The 20,329-nt window shown below is 40.9% G+C and overlaps 1 protein-coding gene across 1 annotated transcript in view; it reads right to left on the bottom strand.

The window, feature by feature from the left end:
* Window positions 1-20,329, bottom strand: part of DNAAF4 (dynein axonemal assembly factor 4) — a 57,112-nt gene that overhangs the window by 27,256 nt on the left and 9,527 nt on the right. Inside the window, exons 3-6 of the mRNA XM_030884511.2 lie at window positions 17,813-17,946; window positions 11,499-11,730; window positions 7,131-7,276; window positions 888-997 (exon numbers count right to left, since the gene is read on the bottom strand). Coding sequence (XP_030740371.1) covers window positions 888-997; window positions 7,131-7,276; window positions 11,499-11,730; window positions 17,813-17,946 — 622 coding nt within the window. The remainder of the gene's footprint in view (window positions 1-887; window positions 998-7,130; window positions 7,277-11,498; window positions 11,731-17,812; window positions 17,947-20,329) is intronic.

A 20,329-nucleotide genomic window follows, 5' to 3' on the forward strand; every position in this document is an offset into this window, starting at 1 on the left:
CTGTTGTCCATCCCCCAGGGAGGAGGTCACATGTAGATCCTTTTAATGCAGTTTTTGTGATAAAAGTAGGTGCCTCGGCAGATATTCGGGTTGGCTTATACTCGAGTATATACAGTATTAATGTTACAGCTGTTTTTTCTGATTTTGAGGGGAACCTTATTAGTGAATGAAAGTACATGAAGCTTCGCTTCATCCATGTCAGTAAGGTTGCCTTGACTTTGAGGAGGCAGTTCTTTCCCAGTCCCATTTTGAGTGCTTTCCAACCTGTGTGGGTCAGCGTCTGGCACTGCATCACTACACTTGATCTTAGCCAAAAGGCCGAGAAACGATATGGCACTATATCACACACAGCCAGGTTCTAGTATAATTCATAAGCTTTTCAGTGCTAATCCCTCAGAAGTGAGTTACCTATTCCTTTTTCCTTGTCTGTTCTTAGTCTGGAAGTTCTGCTGAAACCTCTGTGACCTGGGTGACCCTTTTGGTATTTGAAATACTGGTGGCGTAGCTTTCAGCATCACAGTAATACCCAAACCATCACAGTATGACAGAACAAGCCACCACCAAACTAACAGACAGTGGTGGATTCTTAAACCGTGCCCACTAAAACACTCACCCTTGCTAGAAATGTATCTAAATCTACACTTGTCTCTGCCTTCTTTCCTCCGATCTCAGGAAATGAAGTGTCTCCATTGATGTGAAGTCTCTTTGCCAGAATTTTCTTGAGAAAAGTAAGCAACTCAATAGGACAACCCATTCAGCTTAGCACACTTCACACATTCTGGCAGCAAGGAGGCGTACTACACATTTCAAATTCATTTAAACATGTGGTAAACACTACTGTCTACATGGCTATATCATAAAATCTCACAGCCAGAGTTCAAACTTACTTTCCTTTGTCCTTCAACCATTCTGGGTTCTTCTCTTCTTCTTTCAAGTCACTGAATTCAGGAATATCAGTATTCATTGCCCTACGTGCCTCTGCTTGTTTGTGTAGCCACTGAAATGGAAACAAAGTCTTATGAAGAACACAGAGGCTTTATCTTTATAAGCAGTAATTCTCTAGAAGATGGAAACAGATTTAAATGATGGTGATCTTAAACTTCCATTTCTGGTGTAGGCTGTAAACCACAAGGTCAGCAGTTCAAAACCACTAGCTGCTCCAAGGAATAAGATGAGGTTTTCTACTTCCACAAAGACTTACAGTCTCAGAAACCTGTAGGGGCAGTTCTACTCTGTCCTATAGGATCACTGTGAGTCAGGATCAACTCAATGGCAGTGAGAGCTGAGCTGGTTGAAGTAAAACATTTGTCTCTAGTTCAACTTTCATCCTTTTAGGGAGTTTATATAATTATTATTTTGTTATGATGATATATTTTATTTTTTGACACAGAAAAACGTAAAAGTAATTTTAAAACATTCTATAATTATAATTTTCTAATAAAGTATAGAAATAATATATTAATTAAGAAAAAGGTTATTTATAAACTATCATTCTGTACAAAGGATTTTCAGTTATTTCTACAAATTTCCATTCCAGAGAGATACCACCTCACACAATGCAGAAGAAAAATGCCGTGCTTAGTGCTTATAAAACTAAAAGTACAATAGTTCAATGTATGTGAGAGAGTCTACATCTTAGGGCTCTGGAACTTCTAAATACATAAAAAGTATTAACTCCAAAATGTCACATTAGAAACACCATTAACCAGTGTTAATGATAAATTTCAAAATCCTTTCTTACCAAAACACACACTGATCAAAAGTTTATAAATCTTTCAGGCCACCACGCCATAAAGCTGGAGATCAACAAAAGGACAATCAGAAAAACAAGGGCAAACAATTGGAGGATAAATAACAATCTTTGACACAAATGGGCACTGGTCCAGATTAGAGAGGAAATTAGGACATTTCCAAAAATTAATAAGAATGAGAATACAAAGTACCAAAACCTACGGGATACAGCAAAAGCAGTTATCAGAGGAAGTCGGATAGCAATTAATGCATATATGAAACAGGAAGAGAGACTTATGACTGATACACTATCACAAAACCTCCAGCAACTAGAACAGAGTCAACAGAACAACCTCTCCAATTGCAAAAGAAAAGATAATAATAAAAATCAGGCAGAGTTAAAGAGACAATGGAAAAAATCAATGCAGCGAAAAGCTGGTTCTTTGAAAGGACCAGTAGAATTGACAGACTGCTGGCAAACTTAACCAAGGAAAAGAAGGAGCAATCATCAAATCACAAAGAACCCCAATGGGATTAAAAAGATAATCCCAAAGTACCATGAAAGTCTGTATTCTAATTAATTCAACAACATGGAGGACATGGAAAAATACTTGGAAAAACAATGCCTCCTAGATTATTCCAGACAGAGGTCAAGAATCTCAACAGACCCATAGCAAAAGAAGAAATTGATATAGTCGCCAAGAAACTACCAATGGAAAAAGCTCCCAGACCAGACGGCTTCACGGGAAAATTCTACCAAGCATTCAGGGAAGAGCTGACACCGATCCTCCACAAATTATTCCAGAGTATAGTACAAGATGACAAATTCCCCAAATCATTCTACACAGCCAGTATAACTTTGATACCTACCGTATATACTCATGTATAAACTGAGTTTTTCAGCAAATTTTTAATGTAGTTTTTGTGGTAAAATTAGGTGCCTCGGCTGATATTCAGGTCAGCTTATACTCGAGTATACACAGTAAATAGGACAAGGATCACACAAGAATTGAGAACTATAGACTGATATCTCTAATGAACAGAAATGCAAAAATCCTTAACAAGATATTGGCCAATAGAATACAAAAGTATATGAAACATATCATCCGTCATGACCAGGTGGGATTCATTCCAGGGATGCAGGGATGGTTCAACATCTGAAAATCCATGAACATTATTTGCCACATTGATAAAAAGGCTAAGAATCACCTGATAATATCAATAGACAGAGAAAAAGCATTTGACAACATCCAACACCCATTCCAAATTAAGACACTCAAAAAGATAGGAATGGAAGGAAAATTCCTCAAGTTAATATAAACTATCTACGAAAACCAGCAGTCAACATCATAGTCAATGGAGAAAAGACAAAAACAATCCCACTGAAAAAGGGGACTAGACAAGGATGCCCCTTCTCCCCACTTCTATTCAACATCGTACTGGAGGTCCTAGATAACAACATAAGGCAGTGGAAGGACATTAAAGGCATTTGGCTAGAAAAGGAGGAGGTGAAACGATCGCTATTTTCAGATACCATGATTCTCTACATTGAAAATCCCCAAAGCTCCACAACAGGAATAATGGCAGCAATAAAGGAATATGGAAGAGTGGCAGGACACAAGATCAGCAAACAGAAGTCTATTGGTTTGCTATGTTCATCGGACAAGACCATGGAAGAGGAGATCAAGAAGGCAGTATCCTTCACAAGCCAAGAACAAATGAAATATCTAGGGATATACTTAACCCAAAAAAACCAAAAGACTGACACAAGGAAAACTACAAGACCCTACGACAGGAAACCAAAAGCAACCTCCACAAATGGAAGACTATCCCATGCTCGTGCATCAGCAGACTCAATGTAGTAAAGATGTGAATCTTACCCAAGGCACTATATAAGTTTAACATTATCCCAATTCAAATACCAACAACCTTCTTCAAAAAATTGGAAAAACTAACCACCAATTTCATGTGGAGAGAGAAAAAGCCCAGAATTAGCAGAGAACTCCTTAAGAAGAAGGACACAGTTGAAAGAATCACCTTAGCTGGTTTTAACACCTACTACACAGCCACAGTGGTCAAAACAATGTGCTACTGTAACAATGACAGATACTCAGACCAATGGAAAATAGAAAACTCAGAAATAAAACCATCATCATATAGACAACTGATCTTCGACAAAGGCCCAAAAAACATCAAGTGGGAGATGGATGCCCTCTTTAACAAGTGGTGCTGGAAACAATGGATATCCACATGTAGAAAAATGAAACAAGATGTCTATCTCACCCCATGCACAAGAACAAACTCAAGGTGGATCACTGACCTAGAAGTAAACCCCCAAATTATCAGGATCATCAATGAAGGAACCGGGATAAACCCAAGAACTTTGGCCCAGGGAATACATAGGCTAACTGCAATAAGGAAGGGTACACACACAGGTGAGCCTGAAATCAACAAGTGTGATATACTAAGGACAAAACACCTGGGTGCATGTAAAGACTTCATCAGGAGAGTAACAAGAGAAGCCACAGACTGGGAGAGGATTTTTAGCAATGATGGCAAAGGGATTATTAATTACTAAAGTCTACAATACCCTCCAACTCTGCAAAAAGAAGAAAACAGTTGCCCGAGAAAGTGGGCAAAAGACTTGAATGGTAGTTTCACTAGGGAGGAGACCCAATTGACCAATAAACATATGAGAAAATGCTCTTGATTATTAACCATCAAAGAAATGCAAATTAAAACAACCATGAGATACCACCTAACATAAGGTGACCAGATGTTAATAGTGGTAAAGTGGGACACCATTGATAAAACTCATATACTGGCAAAATAGCCACATGGCAGCTGAAAACCGTATGCCCTAGCTTGTCATGCACTCTTTAAAAAAATCGGGACTTTTTAAAAACGCCACGGGATGCGGGAAAAATTGTTAAAAATTGGGACTGTCCAGCCAAAAGCAGGACATCTGGTCACCTTAAAAGACCCAGAGAGTAACAAATGTTGAAGGGGATGTGGCAAGATAGGAACTCTCCTCCACTGCTGGTGGTCGTGTAGAAACGTGCAGCCTCTGTGGAAAGCAATCTGGCGATATTTAATGCAAATGGATATTGAGCTACCTTATGACCGAGCTATCCCCCTACGAGGCATATAATCCCAGAAGATGTAAGAAGTAGACCATGACCAGTCATCTGTATCCCAATGTTTATTGTGGTGCACTTCACAATCACAAAGGACTGGAAACAACTTAAATTTCCATCGATAGATGAGTGGATTACAAAGCTCTGGCACATACACACAATGGAGTAGGACATATCACTATAAATGATCGCTTGAAGCACATTGCCTCAAGGGAAGAGTTAGCGGAAATTATGCTAAGCGAACTTAGCTAATCACAAAAGTTCAAGTACAACGTGAGTCCACTGAGGTAAGTATATTCAACACAGTAGGCATAGAAGAAAAACCACTTATCTCACACAAAACAGGTTAAGGTACAGGCAGTCGGGTGGAGGACAGGCCCAACCCATTCCAACATAAAGAAAGGGAAGCGGGGAGGAAGAGGGGGGAGACAATGGCTCTGGGGAGCAGGGCAATAACCCACCCAGGGGGAGAGTATTGGCTATTCCACCAAAGAATTGGGGGTGTGTATAGAGACCAAAAGACAGCGCACCTAACCTTGAGGGCAACGTTACCATGAACAGAGTGGGCTACAGGGCCAGCCCCAATCAGAGGCAAACTGACCCCCCTCCCTAAAAGTATGTGCTACAGAGGACAACACTAAACCTACAGGCTGGGGAGAGAGGGTGGCCTCCCAAACCCATACATAATCAAACCAAGAAGGAAAAAGAGAGAGTGAGGCTCTAGACCCCATATTGGCACACAAGTCCTGAGGAGAACGTCCCTATGTGGTGCTGTTAAGGCACACAGAGGGCCGACATCAGTTCAAGACATGATGACCCCTCTCTGGAGCATACCGCGAGAGGACAATACTGAGGACACACGGTGGGGAATGAATCCAGACAGAACTCCTCCCCCCACGCCCACAGCAGGGCAAACCAAGAAAGGAACATAACCAATCAGCAACAGGAACAAAGCAAAGCCACAAAGTTCCTGAGAAGCCCAGAAAATAGCAAATGTGATGGAGAAAGCTGATGGTACCCAGCTATCAAAAGGCTTGAAGTTAAGCCTTCTAGCAGAGAAGCAACAAGTCCACATGGAAGAAGCACACCAGCCTGTGTGATCATGGGTGTCAACAGGATCAGGTACAGACATCAGAAGACCCAAAACAAACAAACAAAACATACTGTTGAGAAAGTGGGGGGTCGGAGCAAAGACCCAAAACCCATCTGTACACAATGGGACATCCCCTCACAAAAGGGTCACAAGGAAGGGATGAGTCCAAGAAGGTGAAGTATAGCACCAATGAAACACAATATTCCTCTGGTTCCCTGAGGCTTCCTCACCACCACCACCACGCCACTATCATGACCCCAATCCTGCCTTTCACTGTGAGCTAGAACGGAACATGTACACTGGTATAGATAAGAGCTCAAGACACACAGAAGTCTGGTCAGATAAACTTCTCAGGAACAGAAATGGGGGCAGTGATACCATAAGGGTAGGGTTTAGGTGGGGAGAGGAGGAGGGATGAAACCTCAGAAGGGAGACAGGTTCCATGTAAGATATGAAAATAATAATAATTTATCATTTATCAAGGGGTCACGAGGGTGGGAGGGGGGAAGGGAGGGTAAAAAGAGGAGCTGATACCAAGGGCGCAAACAGAATGCAATGCTTAGAAAATAATGATGGCAACATATGTACAAATATGCTTGATATAACTGATGTATGGATTGTTATAAGAGCTGTAAGAGCCCCCAATAAAATGATTTTTTTAAATTCATTTTATTAGAGGCTCATACAACTCTTATCACAATCCATACACACATCAATTGTGTAAAGCGCATTTGTACATTCATTGCCCTAAAATGATTTTTTAAAGTTTACAAATCTCTATTATAAAAATTAAGTCCTCTGATTAAAATTTTTAAAGTGGCCAGTTTTAACAGTCTACTTCTTAAAATGAACACCAGTACTATATATTAAATCAATGTTTTAGCATCGGCATTCTGGATCCAAATAAAATCTGCAAAATGCATGTTTTTACATACCCCAATCCACTGCCATCGAGTCAATTCTAACCAAGTGAACACCCAGTGCCTACCAACAGTGCTACCAGGGTTCCGTACCATCTCAGAGGGTAATATTAAAATATATGCACAGAGTATTGTCTCTAGTGAAATGAATTCTTAGGACGTTCGGAACCAGTTCTAGCTTCAACGGATAAAGTAAAAAACAAATCATTTTTATTTGTAGCAAGTGCAACTAACAGCAAGTACCCGTACCTCCTCTTCTTCTGCTACTTGTGATTCTCGGAGAGCCGTTGGAAACACGCGAGGGGTAAAGCTGATTTTAATATTGCCGACAGAGCGAGGACCAGGAACACTGTCTTCCTTTAACTTCTCAGAAAATATATTTTCTGAATTTATCCCTTCAAAAACAACATCAACAAGTCATTTACTGCTCACTTTCAAAACTGGCAAACAAACCGACATCTTAAAGTGATGGCAAACCAAAGATGTTTTCTGCGAGAACGAATGTAACATGCACCACATAGCAGCTAATGGTCTCTTCTTGAACTAATGACTCCAGCTTATTTTCTGAGGTGTCCACTTTACGTCGACTTTAACAAAGGCGGATTTTCATTTACGCAAAAGCTATCCCTGCCATGGGATTTTCAATTGCCTCGTATCGTGTGAAAGTTGGACGATGAGTAAGAAAGACCTAAGGAAAATGAGTGCATTTGACATACAATGCTGGTGAGGAATGCCGAAAGTACCACGGATACCAAAAGAACAAGCAAATCTGTCTGGGAAGAAGTACAGCCAGAATGCTCCTTAGAGGCAAGGGTGGCCAGACTTCATCTCAGACACTTTGGACATGTTATCAGGAGAGACCAATTCTTGAAAATGGACATCATGCTTGGTAAAGTAGAGGGACAGCGAAAAAGAGGAAGACGCTGGACAGAGGGACTGACACGGTGGCTGCAACTATGGGTTCAAACGTAAGAATAACGGAGGGTGGGACAGGATGGGCAGGGTTTCCTTCGGTTGTCCATCAGGGTTGCTGAGTCAGACGGATTCAATGGCACTCAACAACGATGTCCCTGCCAACATCGCCTTTACTTCCCTAAACTCCTAAAGCAAAATATCCCATAAATCGCATCCAAAGTTTTTATTTTATTTTATTTCTCAATGGACATATTTTGCTTTTCATTTTAACTTATTAAACAGCCCAATAACAGCAAAATTTGTCTTGGGGTCTTGATTTTTAGGCCTGTTCCTGGGGTCACACTGAACACTGATTTAGAAAATTGCATTGGATAAGGCACACCAGTTTGTTTCTTTATTGTTAAGGTTTTAACATATCAGTAACACGGTTAGATCCCTTAACTCCTGGCAAGCCTATGCACAATAGGCTTGGAGTATTATTCATAGGGTTTTCATTGACTGACTTTCAGAAGTAGATTAGCAGGCCTTTCCACTTAGTCTGGAAGTCTTGCTGAAACCTGTTCAACATAATTGAAAAAGAAATAAATAACTCACTGCCATCAAGCCAATTCCAACTCATGGCAGTATACAAGTCTCAACTTATAAATGAGTGGTGGCTACATTTGAGGCACACTGATTAGGGATTAAACCCAAGACTCCAGCATGGTAGGCAAGACCTCTAGTTCTAAATCATCCCCGCCCTCACATAGATAAGGAGAGATCATCTTCTTGATTAGGTTATAAGACAGATAAATACCAACAGTAAATAAAAAGCAGCTAAATATATACCATACACGTGGTTCATTAAATTAAAAATGTATCACTTAATATAGACCAAGAGACAGAATAAGTTCCAAAATTCACTCACTTCCTTGAAATGGTGTAATAGTTTTCCAGTCATTGGAAACAGGTAATAAGAGTTGGCGAAAGACATTAACTGTGGGATTCAGAAAGGATTTCCCCCAGGCTGTCCCCCGACCCCCCCTAATATTATATGCCAAACTTAAGACGCTGCTTGCAACACATGGTAAATGACTCTATACTTGGAGCTCAACTGCTTAGAGTTTCTCTCTCTGAAGGTATCAGCCATCTAGAACAAACAGACTCTACAGTCTGTCCCACCCTAAGTAGGACCCACTCTGCTGATAGGGGTAGTGGATTGTTTCCCTGAAGGAGAGCCGAAAGACAAGGGCAAGCCAACTCAAGGAGGACCAAGGTTAGGTTGCCATCTTGAATCTAGGATCCACCCATCTTGTCACATATATGCATGCCCCAGTGCCTCCCCTTCCTATTGCATATATACCCCTAACTCATCCCCCTCCTACCGCATGTATATCTATGGTACAACCCCTTCCTGTTATGATGTAATCAGGGGGTCTTGCATGTCCCCAAAAATGTATATAAGCCGTGATAGGAAATATATTCTCTCTCCCCCAGAGGGACACCCCTTGAGCCAAGCCTCAAAGCCCCAGGACTGGCTGGGAGTGGGGAATAAATATGTTCTTCAGATGTTCTTGAAATTCAAGTGGGAAAGACTCAAGGTCATATTTTGACTTCCGTGGGCTTGGTTTAAATTTCTTTAGCTTCAAACTGAATTTATTTATGAGCACTTGATGGTCTGGTTTTAGTGGCGGATACTGAGCTTCTCCACTGCCTCTCCCCACAGATGGAGTCAATTTGACTTCTGTGTATTCCATCTGGAAAGTTCCTCGGGTGTAGCTGAAAAACAGTATCTGCAGTGAACAAGTCATTTGTCTTGCAAAATTCTATCATGCGGTCCTATGTTTCTATCACCAAGGCTCCAACGTTGGCATTAGAATCGCCAATAATTATCAATGCCCCTTGATTGCATGTTTGATCAACTTCAGACTAAAGATGTTGGTAAAATTCTTCAATTTCTTCATCATTAGTTTTAGTGGTGTATAATTTGAACAACAGCTGTATTGACTGTAGTTCCATTTATAAACATACATTATCCTATCATGGGCAGAACTGTACTTCAAGATAGATCTTGAAATGTCCTTCCTGACAATGAATGAGACACCGAAACTCTTAACTGTTTCATTCCCAGGATAGTAAACCATGACTCTCTGATTGAAAATGGTTAATACCAAATTTTTTTCAGCTCACGAATGCCTAGAATATTGATCTTTATGCGCTCCACTTCATTTTCAATAACAAATTTCCTAGATTCATACATTCCAAGTTTCAATTACTGATCATTTCAGCTGTTTCTTCTCATTTTAGTTGTGCCCCATCAGCAAATGACGGTTCCACAGGCTTTATCCCTGCAGGCTTCCATCGATCTGCATCTTTATGGTTAGCTCTACTTTCAGAAGGCAGCTTTTCCTCAGTCATAGTTCGAGTGCCTTCTAACCCGAGGGGCTCAGCTTCTGGCACGATCTCTGGAAATATTCTGCTTTTGTCCATTAGGAGTTCAGTAACTGACACTGTTCATAAGGTTTCCGGCACCTCATTCCTTGAAGTAGGCATCCTAGTCCTTCTTTGTAGTCTGTTCTCAGTCTGGAAGCTCTGCTAAAACCTTTCACCCTGGGTGACCCTGGTATGAAAGTGAGACATTGAATAAGGAAGACTGAAGAATAGATGCATTTGAATTGTGGTGCTGGGGAAGAATATTGAAAGTACCGTGCACTACCAAAAGGACAAGTAAATCTGTCTTGGAAGAAGTATGGCCAGAGTGCTCCTTAGAGGCAAGGATCGATAGGCTTTGTCTCACACACCTTGGACATGTGGTCAGGAGAGACCAGTCCTAGGGAAGGATACAGGCTTGGTAAAGTAAAGGGGCAGCAAAAGAGAATGGCCCTCAATGACATGGGTTGACATAGTGGCTGCAACAATGAGCTCAAATTCGGGAACAGATGTGAGGAAGGCTCAGGACCAAGCAGTGTTTTGTTTTGTTTTGTTTTGTTGTGCATAGTCATGATGGGTCAGAACACGGACTCGGTGGCACCTAGCAACAATAACATAAGTTGTCCAGAGGCTCTGGTGGCAATGCCAGGTAACTGCGAACCACCCTCTGCTGATGGGAGCAAGATAAGACTACCTGCTCCTATAAAGATTTACGGACTTAAGAAATCCCAGGTAGGGCTGCTGTCAGAATCCACTCCTAGGTAGCTGGTCTGTTTACATCAGCCTCAAGGGTTCCATTTTACTTGGATCTACAATCATGTGAGCAGCAGTCAAGAGATCAAACCACCTATTGCGATATTGAGCAACTCGGCCGCAAAGAGTCATCCTACTTGATAAAGTAGAGGGTCAGCAACACCGATGAAAACCCTCAATGAGATGAGAGGTAGAGTGGCCACAACAAGGGGCTCAAATAGGGCAACCATGCTGACGACTGCACAGAGTAGGGCCGTGTTGTACGTCAGGTCACAAGCTGTCAGAACCAACTTGACAGCAGCTAACAACGAAAACAACTCGTGGATCTGCCATCAAAGGAGACACTGAATCTTTGCTTATTTTCTTAAGAAAAACACAAATACTCCCTGGTAAAACGAGTCTTTCGCTTTAGTTTGTGCATTGTATTACTTAAACTCAATGCACCAAAATAATGTCCCAAACTACAAGTTAGATTTTTCTTACGTATCATATATACTTCAGCATAAGACCCACTGTCTTAGAAAATACTAGTCATTATACCTTTTGTGGCAAGATTTCTAGATGTCAAATTTCTACAAAGACTTTTTTTATTTTTTAACATTTTTCTTTCTTCTTTAACTTGCTTTTCTGGTTGACACAATTTCTCTTCTTTCTGCATTTTTTTCTGTTCGGCTTCCTTTTGATGTTCTTTCCAGGCTTCCAATTCTTTAGTTGCTTTTATCCGCTCATTCTCTTTCATAGCTTCTATATTTTTCCTCTTTTCTTCATCAATCTGGAAAAATTACATTGACCAAATCCTTTGTTAGCATAGAAAAAGCAATATTTCTTTGCAGAGTAAGAAATTCATTGTGACAATTATTGTCACTGCTAACTCTTGCCTCTGGCCTTTATAGCTAAAGCAACCGTCAGTAGTGGTTATGGACTGAACTGTGTACGTATGTCCCACCTTCCTCCTCCTAAAAAAAGGCACAATCTTGTTTTTAACACCTGAATCTGGGAAAGTGACCTTGTATGGAAAGTCCTAATTGTTTGGGCCAGGTGCAGACCAAGGCAGCCACTTGTGCCAGCTTCTCAAGAAGACAAATGACCTGGCTGAACTTCCAAGCACCTGAACTCCAAAGTGTTTCACAGAGCTTACCTCCCGGACAGAACACAGCCGCCCTCTCCCCAGCATTGTTTCCTAGGAAGAACATGATTTACTAACCAAACGTCACGTGGCCTAAAACTTGCAACCAGAGCACAAAGAACCTCCCTTCCCCTTACTGGCTCATATGCCTTTAAGCTCATACCCTATACATGGCCCACCGCCCCAGTACCAGGTACGATTTCCCTGATCTAACTCATTGGGTCAAGGAACCCGTCCGGAGGCTCAAGATGCCCCTGACCCTTTCCCTGCTCTCCCTTCCCTCCCAGGAGTTCTTTCCCTGCCTCAATAAAATCGTTCTCAACTTCATATTCCTGCCTAAATTCTATCTCTGTTCCACATCTCTGTCTCCAACCTTTCACTAATCCCTTTGAATATGTCTATGAAAAGGGAGAACAGACAAAGAGATGATGTTACACAGGGGGAAGACGGAAACCATTTAACCATACATCTATAAACCAAGCAACACAAGACATGCCTCGGGCTACCAGGAGTTGGATAAGACAAAGAACTATCTTCCCCTAGGATGGACAGGAAAAATACTGCTTTGACCTGAATTTAGACTCTTAGACTCCAGAATTGTGAGGCAATAAATTTCTATTTCTTAAAGCCAGTCACTAGTTATAACAGCCCTAGGGAACTAAGAGAGAAATAGATAAATAATTAAACTTAAAATAGGAAGAGTACCTAGTTTAATACAATGACCATTGATTGAGGGTCATGGACCACAGGTTTTAGTTCCAGATCCACCTTGAAGTATCAATAGGATCTTGGGTAATCATTCTCTCTTGCCTCATTTTACAACTAAATTGAATCCAAGGGCTTGGTGAAAATTAGGTAAGAACACATTATTCTAAAAGTTAAGTCGCTCCTATCAAAAACACACAAACACTTGCCTTGCCTTATCTTAAGAAGGAAGTCATGCCAATCCTCACCAGCGGAGTGAGTGAATTTTTGGATATATATAAAGGCTGAACTGGTGAGAGTTGTGTGCACTGGATAGAAATGTTTGAATTCTCCCCCCTGCCCCTTCTCCCATCCCCTGTTGAGGATTTTTAAAAAATCATTTTATTGGGGGCTTGTACAACTCTCATCAGAATTCATACATACAGCCATTGTGTCAAACACTTTGTACATTTGTTGCCATCATCATTCTCAAAACATTTGCTTTCTACTTGAGCCTTTGGTATCAGGCTCCTCATTTTTTTCCCTTCCCTTCCCTCACCCTCACTCCCTCACAAACCCTTGATAATTTATAAATTATTATTTTGTTATGTCTTATACTGTCCAATGTCTCCCTTCACCCACTTTTCTGTTTTCTGTCCCCCAGGGAGGGGGTTATATGTAGATCATTGTGATCGGTTTCCCCTTTCTCCCCCACCTTCCCCTTCCCCCCGTGGTATTTAGACGCTCATTATGGGTCCTGAGGGGTTTATCTGTCCTGGATTCCCTGTGTTTCCAGCTCTGATCTGTACCAGTGTGCATTCTTTGGTCTAGCTGGATTTGTAAGGTAGAACTGAGATCATAATAGTGGGGGAGAGGAAGCATTAAAGAACTACTAGAGGAATGTTGTATGTTTCATTGGTGCTATACTGCACCCTGACTGGCTTGTCTCCTCCCCACGACCCTTCTGTAAGGGGATGTCCAGTTGCCTACAGATAGGCTTTGGGTCTCCACTCCGCACTCCCCGTCATTTCACAATGATATGATTTTTTGTTCTTTGATGCCTAATACCTGATCCCATTGACACCTCATGATGATACCGGCTGGCATGCTTCTTTCATGTGGGCTTTGTTGCTTCCCTGCTAAATGGTCACTTGTTTAACTTCAAGCCTTTAAGACCCCAGGTGCTATATCTTCTAATAGCTGGGCAACATCAGCTTTCTTCACATTTGCTTATGCACCCATTTTGACTTCAGTGATCATGTCGGGAAGGTGAGCATCACAAAATACCAGGTTATTAGAACAAAGTGTTTTTGCGTTGAGGGAGGATTTGAGTAGAGGCCCAATGTCCATCTGCCACCTTGATACTTAACGTATAAATATATGTACATAGCCCTATATCCCTAATCCTTATATATTAATATATTTCCATTTATGCATACCCATATTTATACCCATAAATGTCTTTTGCCTCCTACTTCTTTCCTCTATTTACTTTTACTTTCCTCCTGTCCCACTATTATGTTTGACTTTCATTTGGCTGTCAATAATTCCTCTGGGCTACATTGCACTTGATCAAACCCACCAGGCATTCTACATCCTTGTCCCCATCAATTTTAGGTCTCTTGTTGTTCCCTTGTCCCTGGGTTTGTTGGCTCCCCACTCCCTTCCTCCACCTCCCCCACTCCCCTGTCTCCCTGGATGGTTGTTCTTGTTGTTTTCTCCTCAGGGCTGTTTATCTTGCCTATCTTATATAGAAAGACATAAAAGAAGAAGAAGAAAAGGGTCTCCTATAAATTGTTCCTGGTCTGTCTGCTGACCCTTACGAATGTTGAGGAAATGCATCTCTAACTCAGATTTCACTAATATAAAATTATATTTAGATTTAAGCAGTACAGCTCTCCAGAGGGACATGCTGGGATGACATTTCCTGGAGGTTGTTATTTTAGGGTACAAATATAACAGGAAATGTACGAGAACTGTGTGCTCCACAGTGCTCTGCAACACTGGCATCCCGGAGTGGGCTTTTCTGAAAGGATGACTGTGTGTTTTCCAGTTGAGCTGTGAGACTCTGGCTTTAAAACACAGGAGGTTGAAAGATGAGTTCCTGACATCCCCAGAATTGCAGTTAACGTCTAAAATAAGCACACAAGAGGCTAATTAGAGAGTTCTAAGTTCAGTGAGCTGGCCAGGGAGGATCCAGCCTGGGGTGGGGGAAGCCAGGACACAGCCTGGAGACTTCATGAGAGAACCAGCATTTAAACGTTGAGCAAAAGCATGGTTAACTGTGTCAGCCAGAGAGGCAGCCACAACCTAACAGAGAAGTCAGCAATTGCACCCAGTTAAAACTACAACATTTCCCTGTCTAACTCTGCCCCAACAACACCAGGGGAAAGTCTGGGAAAGTCAGGATACAGGTAGCCCCAACTAACAATGAACTTACAATGAGAAGCACTTAGGACCATCTGTTTCATTTTCATCTGTACATCTTATCATTAATAGCACATATTCTTTATTGTACATCTTATTGTTATTAATAAATATTAAATACAATATTGCAGCACATATTTTTTATAATATCACTCTCAAATGTTCATGTGCAGATGGCCAAAGAGTTACAAAGATACTGATAATAAAAGGCAATAGTAATGAAAACCAGTGAGAAATTTAATGTAGAGACTCTAAGAGCGGGAGACACAGAAGGTCTGTGTTAAGTCATACAAACAAGAAAAGTGTGCACTTTTGAGGAATACCTGAGAAAGTCCAGCATAAAGTGAAAGCCAAGGGAGGCTGAAAAGCTGCTTGCAATTGTGATTGTAGTTCCAAACGCACATGCAGCCAAGAGTGAAAGCCTCAGAGGGCCAAGTCTTCACCACTTCTGCCCAAATCATTAGTGAAGCAGACGCAGTGTGGTTTCTAAGAAAGCCCATCTAAAAGACGGAAGTAAGAATTTTACAGTGGAGCAGACACATCAATAGCTTTATACCACAGGGAAGACTGACTTTACAATGTAAGTCCAGGAATGTTAACTGAAAAAGGGTTGTTTTAAGCAATCCTCAGAAGAAATACCTAAACAAAGAGAACCTAGAGTTGTAAATAATCAATTAATGAAAATGTCTGTCGACCAACTATTTCAAGAAATTGGTAACAACTCTCCAAATTTGACCACAAAATAAGTCTACAGGTCCAAGAAGTTCAGTAGCACCCAACATCAGGGAAACACAATCAGAGCCACGTCCAGACTAACCGAGTCCGACTGCAAGGTGGCAGAGAGTCACGGACAAAGAGGAAAGTCTTGAAAGCAGCAGGGGAAAACACCTTCTCAAGCACAGGGCAGTCAAACTACGGCTAAAAGCCGACACCTCATCAGAAGCAAGAGCAGAAGGCAGTCAATGGCATATGCACCGGTTTCTAATGTGCTGGCATCATGAGTTGGTGCAATGGACAAGTTCATAGAAAACCATCAGTTACTAAACCCTGATTCTAAAAACTAGACACTCTGAAAAAAAAGAAAAAAAAATGAAAGTGGTAACCCAAAAAAGAACAAGGAAAAAATCAAAAAAAGAAAAATTAAAAAAAAAAAATACAGACTTAAACAAACTCCTTCGTGTAAGAAAGAGAAGTTAAAGGCTTATTGGAAGGAAGAAGTAAAACTATGAATATACAAAATGATGTCTCTATAAATTCCACTGGTCTAACCCCCACCCCTCAAAAGAACACACCCAAACTCACTGGCAGTTCAATGCTAGCTCACAGCAACCCTAATGGAGTTTCTAAGGCTGTGCTCTTAAAGGAGCAGAGTGCCACCAACTTCACCCATAGCACAGCTGGTGGGTTCAAACAGTCCACCTTGTTTGTTTGTTGTACCACCAGGGCTCAGTATATCGATACAAGTGAGTCAGTAATAAAGCAGAACAAACTACTACTGCATGCAGTAACATGATGAACCTCCAAAACATTATGTAAACTCTAAGAAGCCACACCCAGAAGACTATATATTATGTGATTCCATTTATATGAAATTTCTAGAAAAGGCCAAATTATTTAGAGACAAAAAGTGGTTATATAGAAGGTTACTATTAATTCAAAAGCCAAAGAATCAGAGCCTCGTAGAGCTCTAGACTCCTTAATCAAGAGGAGGAGGTAGCTCAAGTTCAAGTTTCACCTGGATAAAATGTTCAAGGAAGTTGTTGAGGGTCAATCAAATCAGCATGACAATCTCCAGCTTTCTCTCAAGCAAAAACCACAATCAGCAAGTTCTTCCAACATTAAGATACTTTTCTCCTATCAAAGTGTCATTTCAAGATATCACATGAGAACTTGAGATAAGAAACTACTTTAAAAATTATTTTTTCAGAATAGGCAAATTGAGGGACAGGTTCACCAGTCTTAACAGAAGAACAACCAAAATGTTCCTGAGAAGCAAGACTGGCCGGACTTGACCTTCCAATTCAGCAGAGAGGTGGCATGGCACAGGAGGGACAGTGGTGTCTGAATAGAGTAAAAGAAGAACAGAGGGAGGAGGCATGTCTGACCTCTGCCTGGTGGCAGTGAGCCTTGAGCTGGTGCAAAATGGACTCTCTTCCCTTGGGTAGTGGAAGGGGGTCAGAGATGGCCCCCTGGTTATTTTCTCAGAATTTTTGAGGCCACCTCATATATGGCTGATTAACTCTTTACTTGAAAATCTCAAGTTAAAAGGTAAACATTTTGTCAATTTAGTGTTTAATCTATGCGTTTCTTATTTAAAATAATCTAGTACATGACTGAATGATTTAAAAAGAGACATTTACATTGTAGAAACTTTAGAATTTTTAAATCTCCTTGGAATAGGGCTTTTTTTTTTGAAACAAGAAAATCTATTGTCCAACTTTTATATCCTGGGCTTCCATAGAAATTGCTCAAGAACACATGGTAAATAGCAAATTATCTATATAATATGCTTCTATTACCAACGTATGATAGAGTGCACTGGTTAGAATAGATTATCCTGTCATTGTTTACTATTGTCTATTTAATTAGAAGACTCTCCTATCAACATGCGACTTACCTTCATCATGACACTCAGTGCATATTTCTGATCCTCCCGCTTTGCTGCGGCTTTTGCCTCTGTGGCTTCCCTTGCTGCCTCTTGTGCTTGTAAAACAGATTTTTCTCTTATTCTTTGCATCATCTCTTTGTCAACTAAAACATGAAAAATACCACCATATCAGGATTATGAAAAATGTGTTTTACTTGGGGGGAAAAAACCTACTTAAATGTCTCGTTGAAGATAAGATTTCTTTTGTCTCAACGTTACCTGGAGGAATGAGCTTATTTCTCTGTTATAAAATGATCAAGAAGGTAACATAAAAAGGTAAGCAAGTTAGTGTAATATTATGAATTGTGACAGAATAAAAGAATAGAGAAAGACGGGGGAGTAAGGGAGAGTAAGAGAAAAGGACAGAGCAAGAGGGGGCGGTGATAATGAGAGCAAGAGAAAGGATGAGGGAAGACAAGAGAGAGAAAGAGAAAGACAGAGGGGGATAATGAATGGGAGGGGAATGCATTTACCCTTGCTCTGCCAGCTGAGAAGGAAATCGCCGTGATGAGGTCTCTTCAAAGAGAAGATGAGTGGAGGACACCATATATAATCAGTCACCCACACGAGTATAAAGCGTACCGGGGAAAGTGATTAAGCAACATGATATGTTCTATGTAGAACTTTAGCACTCATAATCATTTTGATAGTCAGCGACTAAATGTTTTACAAATTACAACCCATAATCCATTAGTGGGTCAATAGTCTTAGGGAAAAAGAGAGCAGATTCTGAGGAAATGGATCTGGTCTTGGCAGAGAAAACAGGGAAGGATCGCCGAGGGAATTTAGACCCCAGAGGAAGAGGTTCAATCCAGGCCCTGGATAGGGAGGGAAGTATAAACCTTTTTTTGTGCAGCAAACCCCTGGGCAATCTAGTGAGGCCTTTATGGACCCTTTCAAATAATTTTTAAATATACAAACTAATTGTAATACATACAATTACCCCCAAAAAAGCATTTATGTTAAAATGTACTTGTAAAATATTTTTAAATAACCAGTGATAGACTACTGTGTGCTTTATTGTGAATGCATTAAATAATATAAAGCAGCAAGTCTACAAATAGTATCATTTCAAAGTAATGGTGAGTATAAAAGGCAGAAATATCTGTAATAATGAAATATCTGTAGTTTCTGTTGACACTATTGATACTTTTTATCAAGATTCATAATAGAAGGAAATATTAAATCTCAGATGTTGGGCTTATAAACACATACAATCACTGTGGAAAGCAACATGGTACTAACGAAACCAACTGGGAACAGAAATCCCATATGACGCAGCTACTACTACTACTGGGCATACACCCAAAGAGGTATGAGGCAGACCACAATCAGCTATATGCTCTCCCATGTTACCTGCAGCACAATTCACAATTGCAAGAAACTGGAAACAACCCAAACACCAAGGATTAGAAAAATGGATAAGTCTGGTATATACATATAATGGAATACTATACATCCCTTCAAAAAACCTGTGATGAAACACCTCATGACGTGGATGGACCTGGAACCCATTATGCTGACTGAAATTAGCCAATCACAAAAGGGCAACAATAGTATGAGATCACTATTATAAATATAAAAATAAACACCAAGACAAAAGCAGGCTTCTGTGCTCACGTCATCGAACTGTATATTCCAGGTTCCCAGGAAATGAGGTTGTGTGCCTGGCTAGAACTCATGAACTATATATCACCCCTTAATAGTATATATTAAAAACTATTCAACAGGGGTGGCCTCATCTCAGCTGGCCGCATTTCCATGATGCGGAGAGAGGGAAAAGACCAATCAGTTCCTGCCATGAAACATTATCTTACGGTCACCCCAAATTAACAGCCATTCCTATGAGAGTGATGAGTGCATATTACTGGAGGCCTGCGTCAGAGGTGGCAGGTAGAGGGCATGTCCGTCCTGGAGAAGGTCACTGTGCTTCAGTCAGTGGGTAAACGGGATGAGGCAGCATGCCATTCAGAAGAACACTCAGCTTTGAGTATACAGGCCACCAATGGGAGAAAAAGCTCACTATCATGCCCCTAACTGAGCACTCTTGACCTAGTTTGCATTCAGTCATGCACTACAAGTCATGTACTACAGACAACCAGGACTTTAGACTCTGTCCTTTCAATGTATACAACAACCTTCATAGACCACACGATCCGATCTGGAACGCCCACTTAGTGAACTCGACTTTTCTGCTTTGTTTTCAGTTAAGGTTTTTCTGTGTCATTCTCTCATTGTTGGGCCATTTGTCTTGATTTTTTATGTTAAACCTGTATATGAAAACCATATTAGGCAAACCAAAGAGACAACAGCTGGTGTATTAGATTCAAAGGGACATGCAGGGGAGGCTGGTAGGAAATAGGGAGCTAACAATGAGTCTGAAGAAATGTCCTGGGATGAGCCCTATAGGACCAGTGGTGTGAGTGGCAAAACAGGGAGGGTAAAGGGAGAATGGGTAGGAAAGAGGGAACCGATTACATGGAACTG

Source organism: Echinops telfairi, unplaced genomic scaffold, assembly GCF_000313985.2.
Source record: "Echinops telfairi isolate 266 unplaced genomic scaffold, ASM31398v2 ScPeMD7_8;HRSCAF=38, whole genome shotgun sequence".
In the NCBI taxonomy this organism is placed as follows: domain Eukaryota; kingdom Metazoa; phylum Chordata; class Mammalia; order Afrosoricida; family Tenrecidae; genus Echinops; species Echinops telfairi.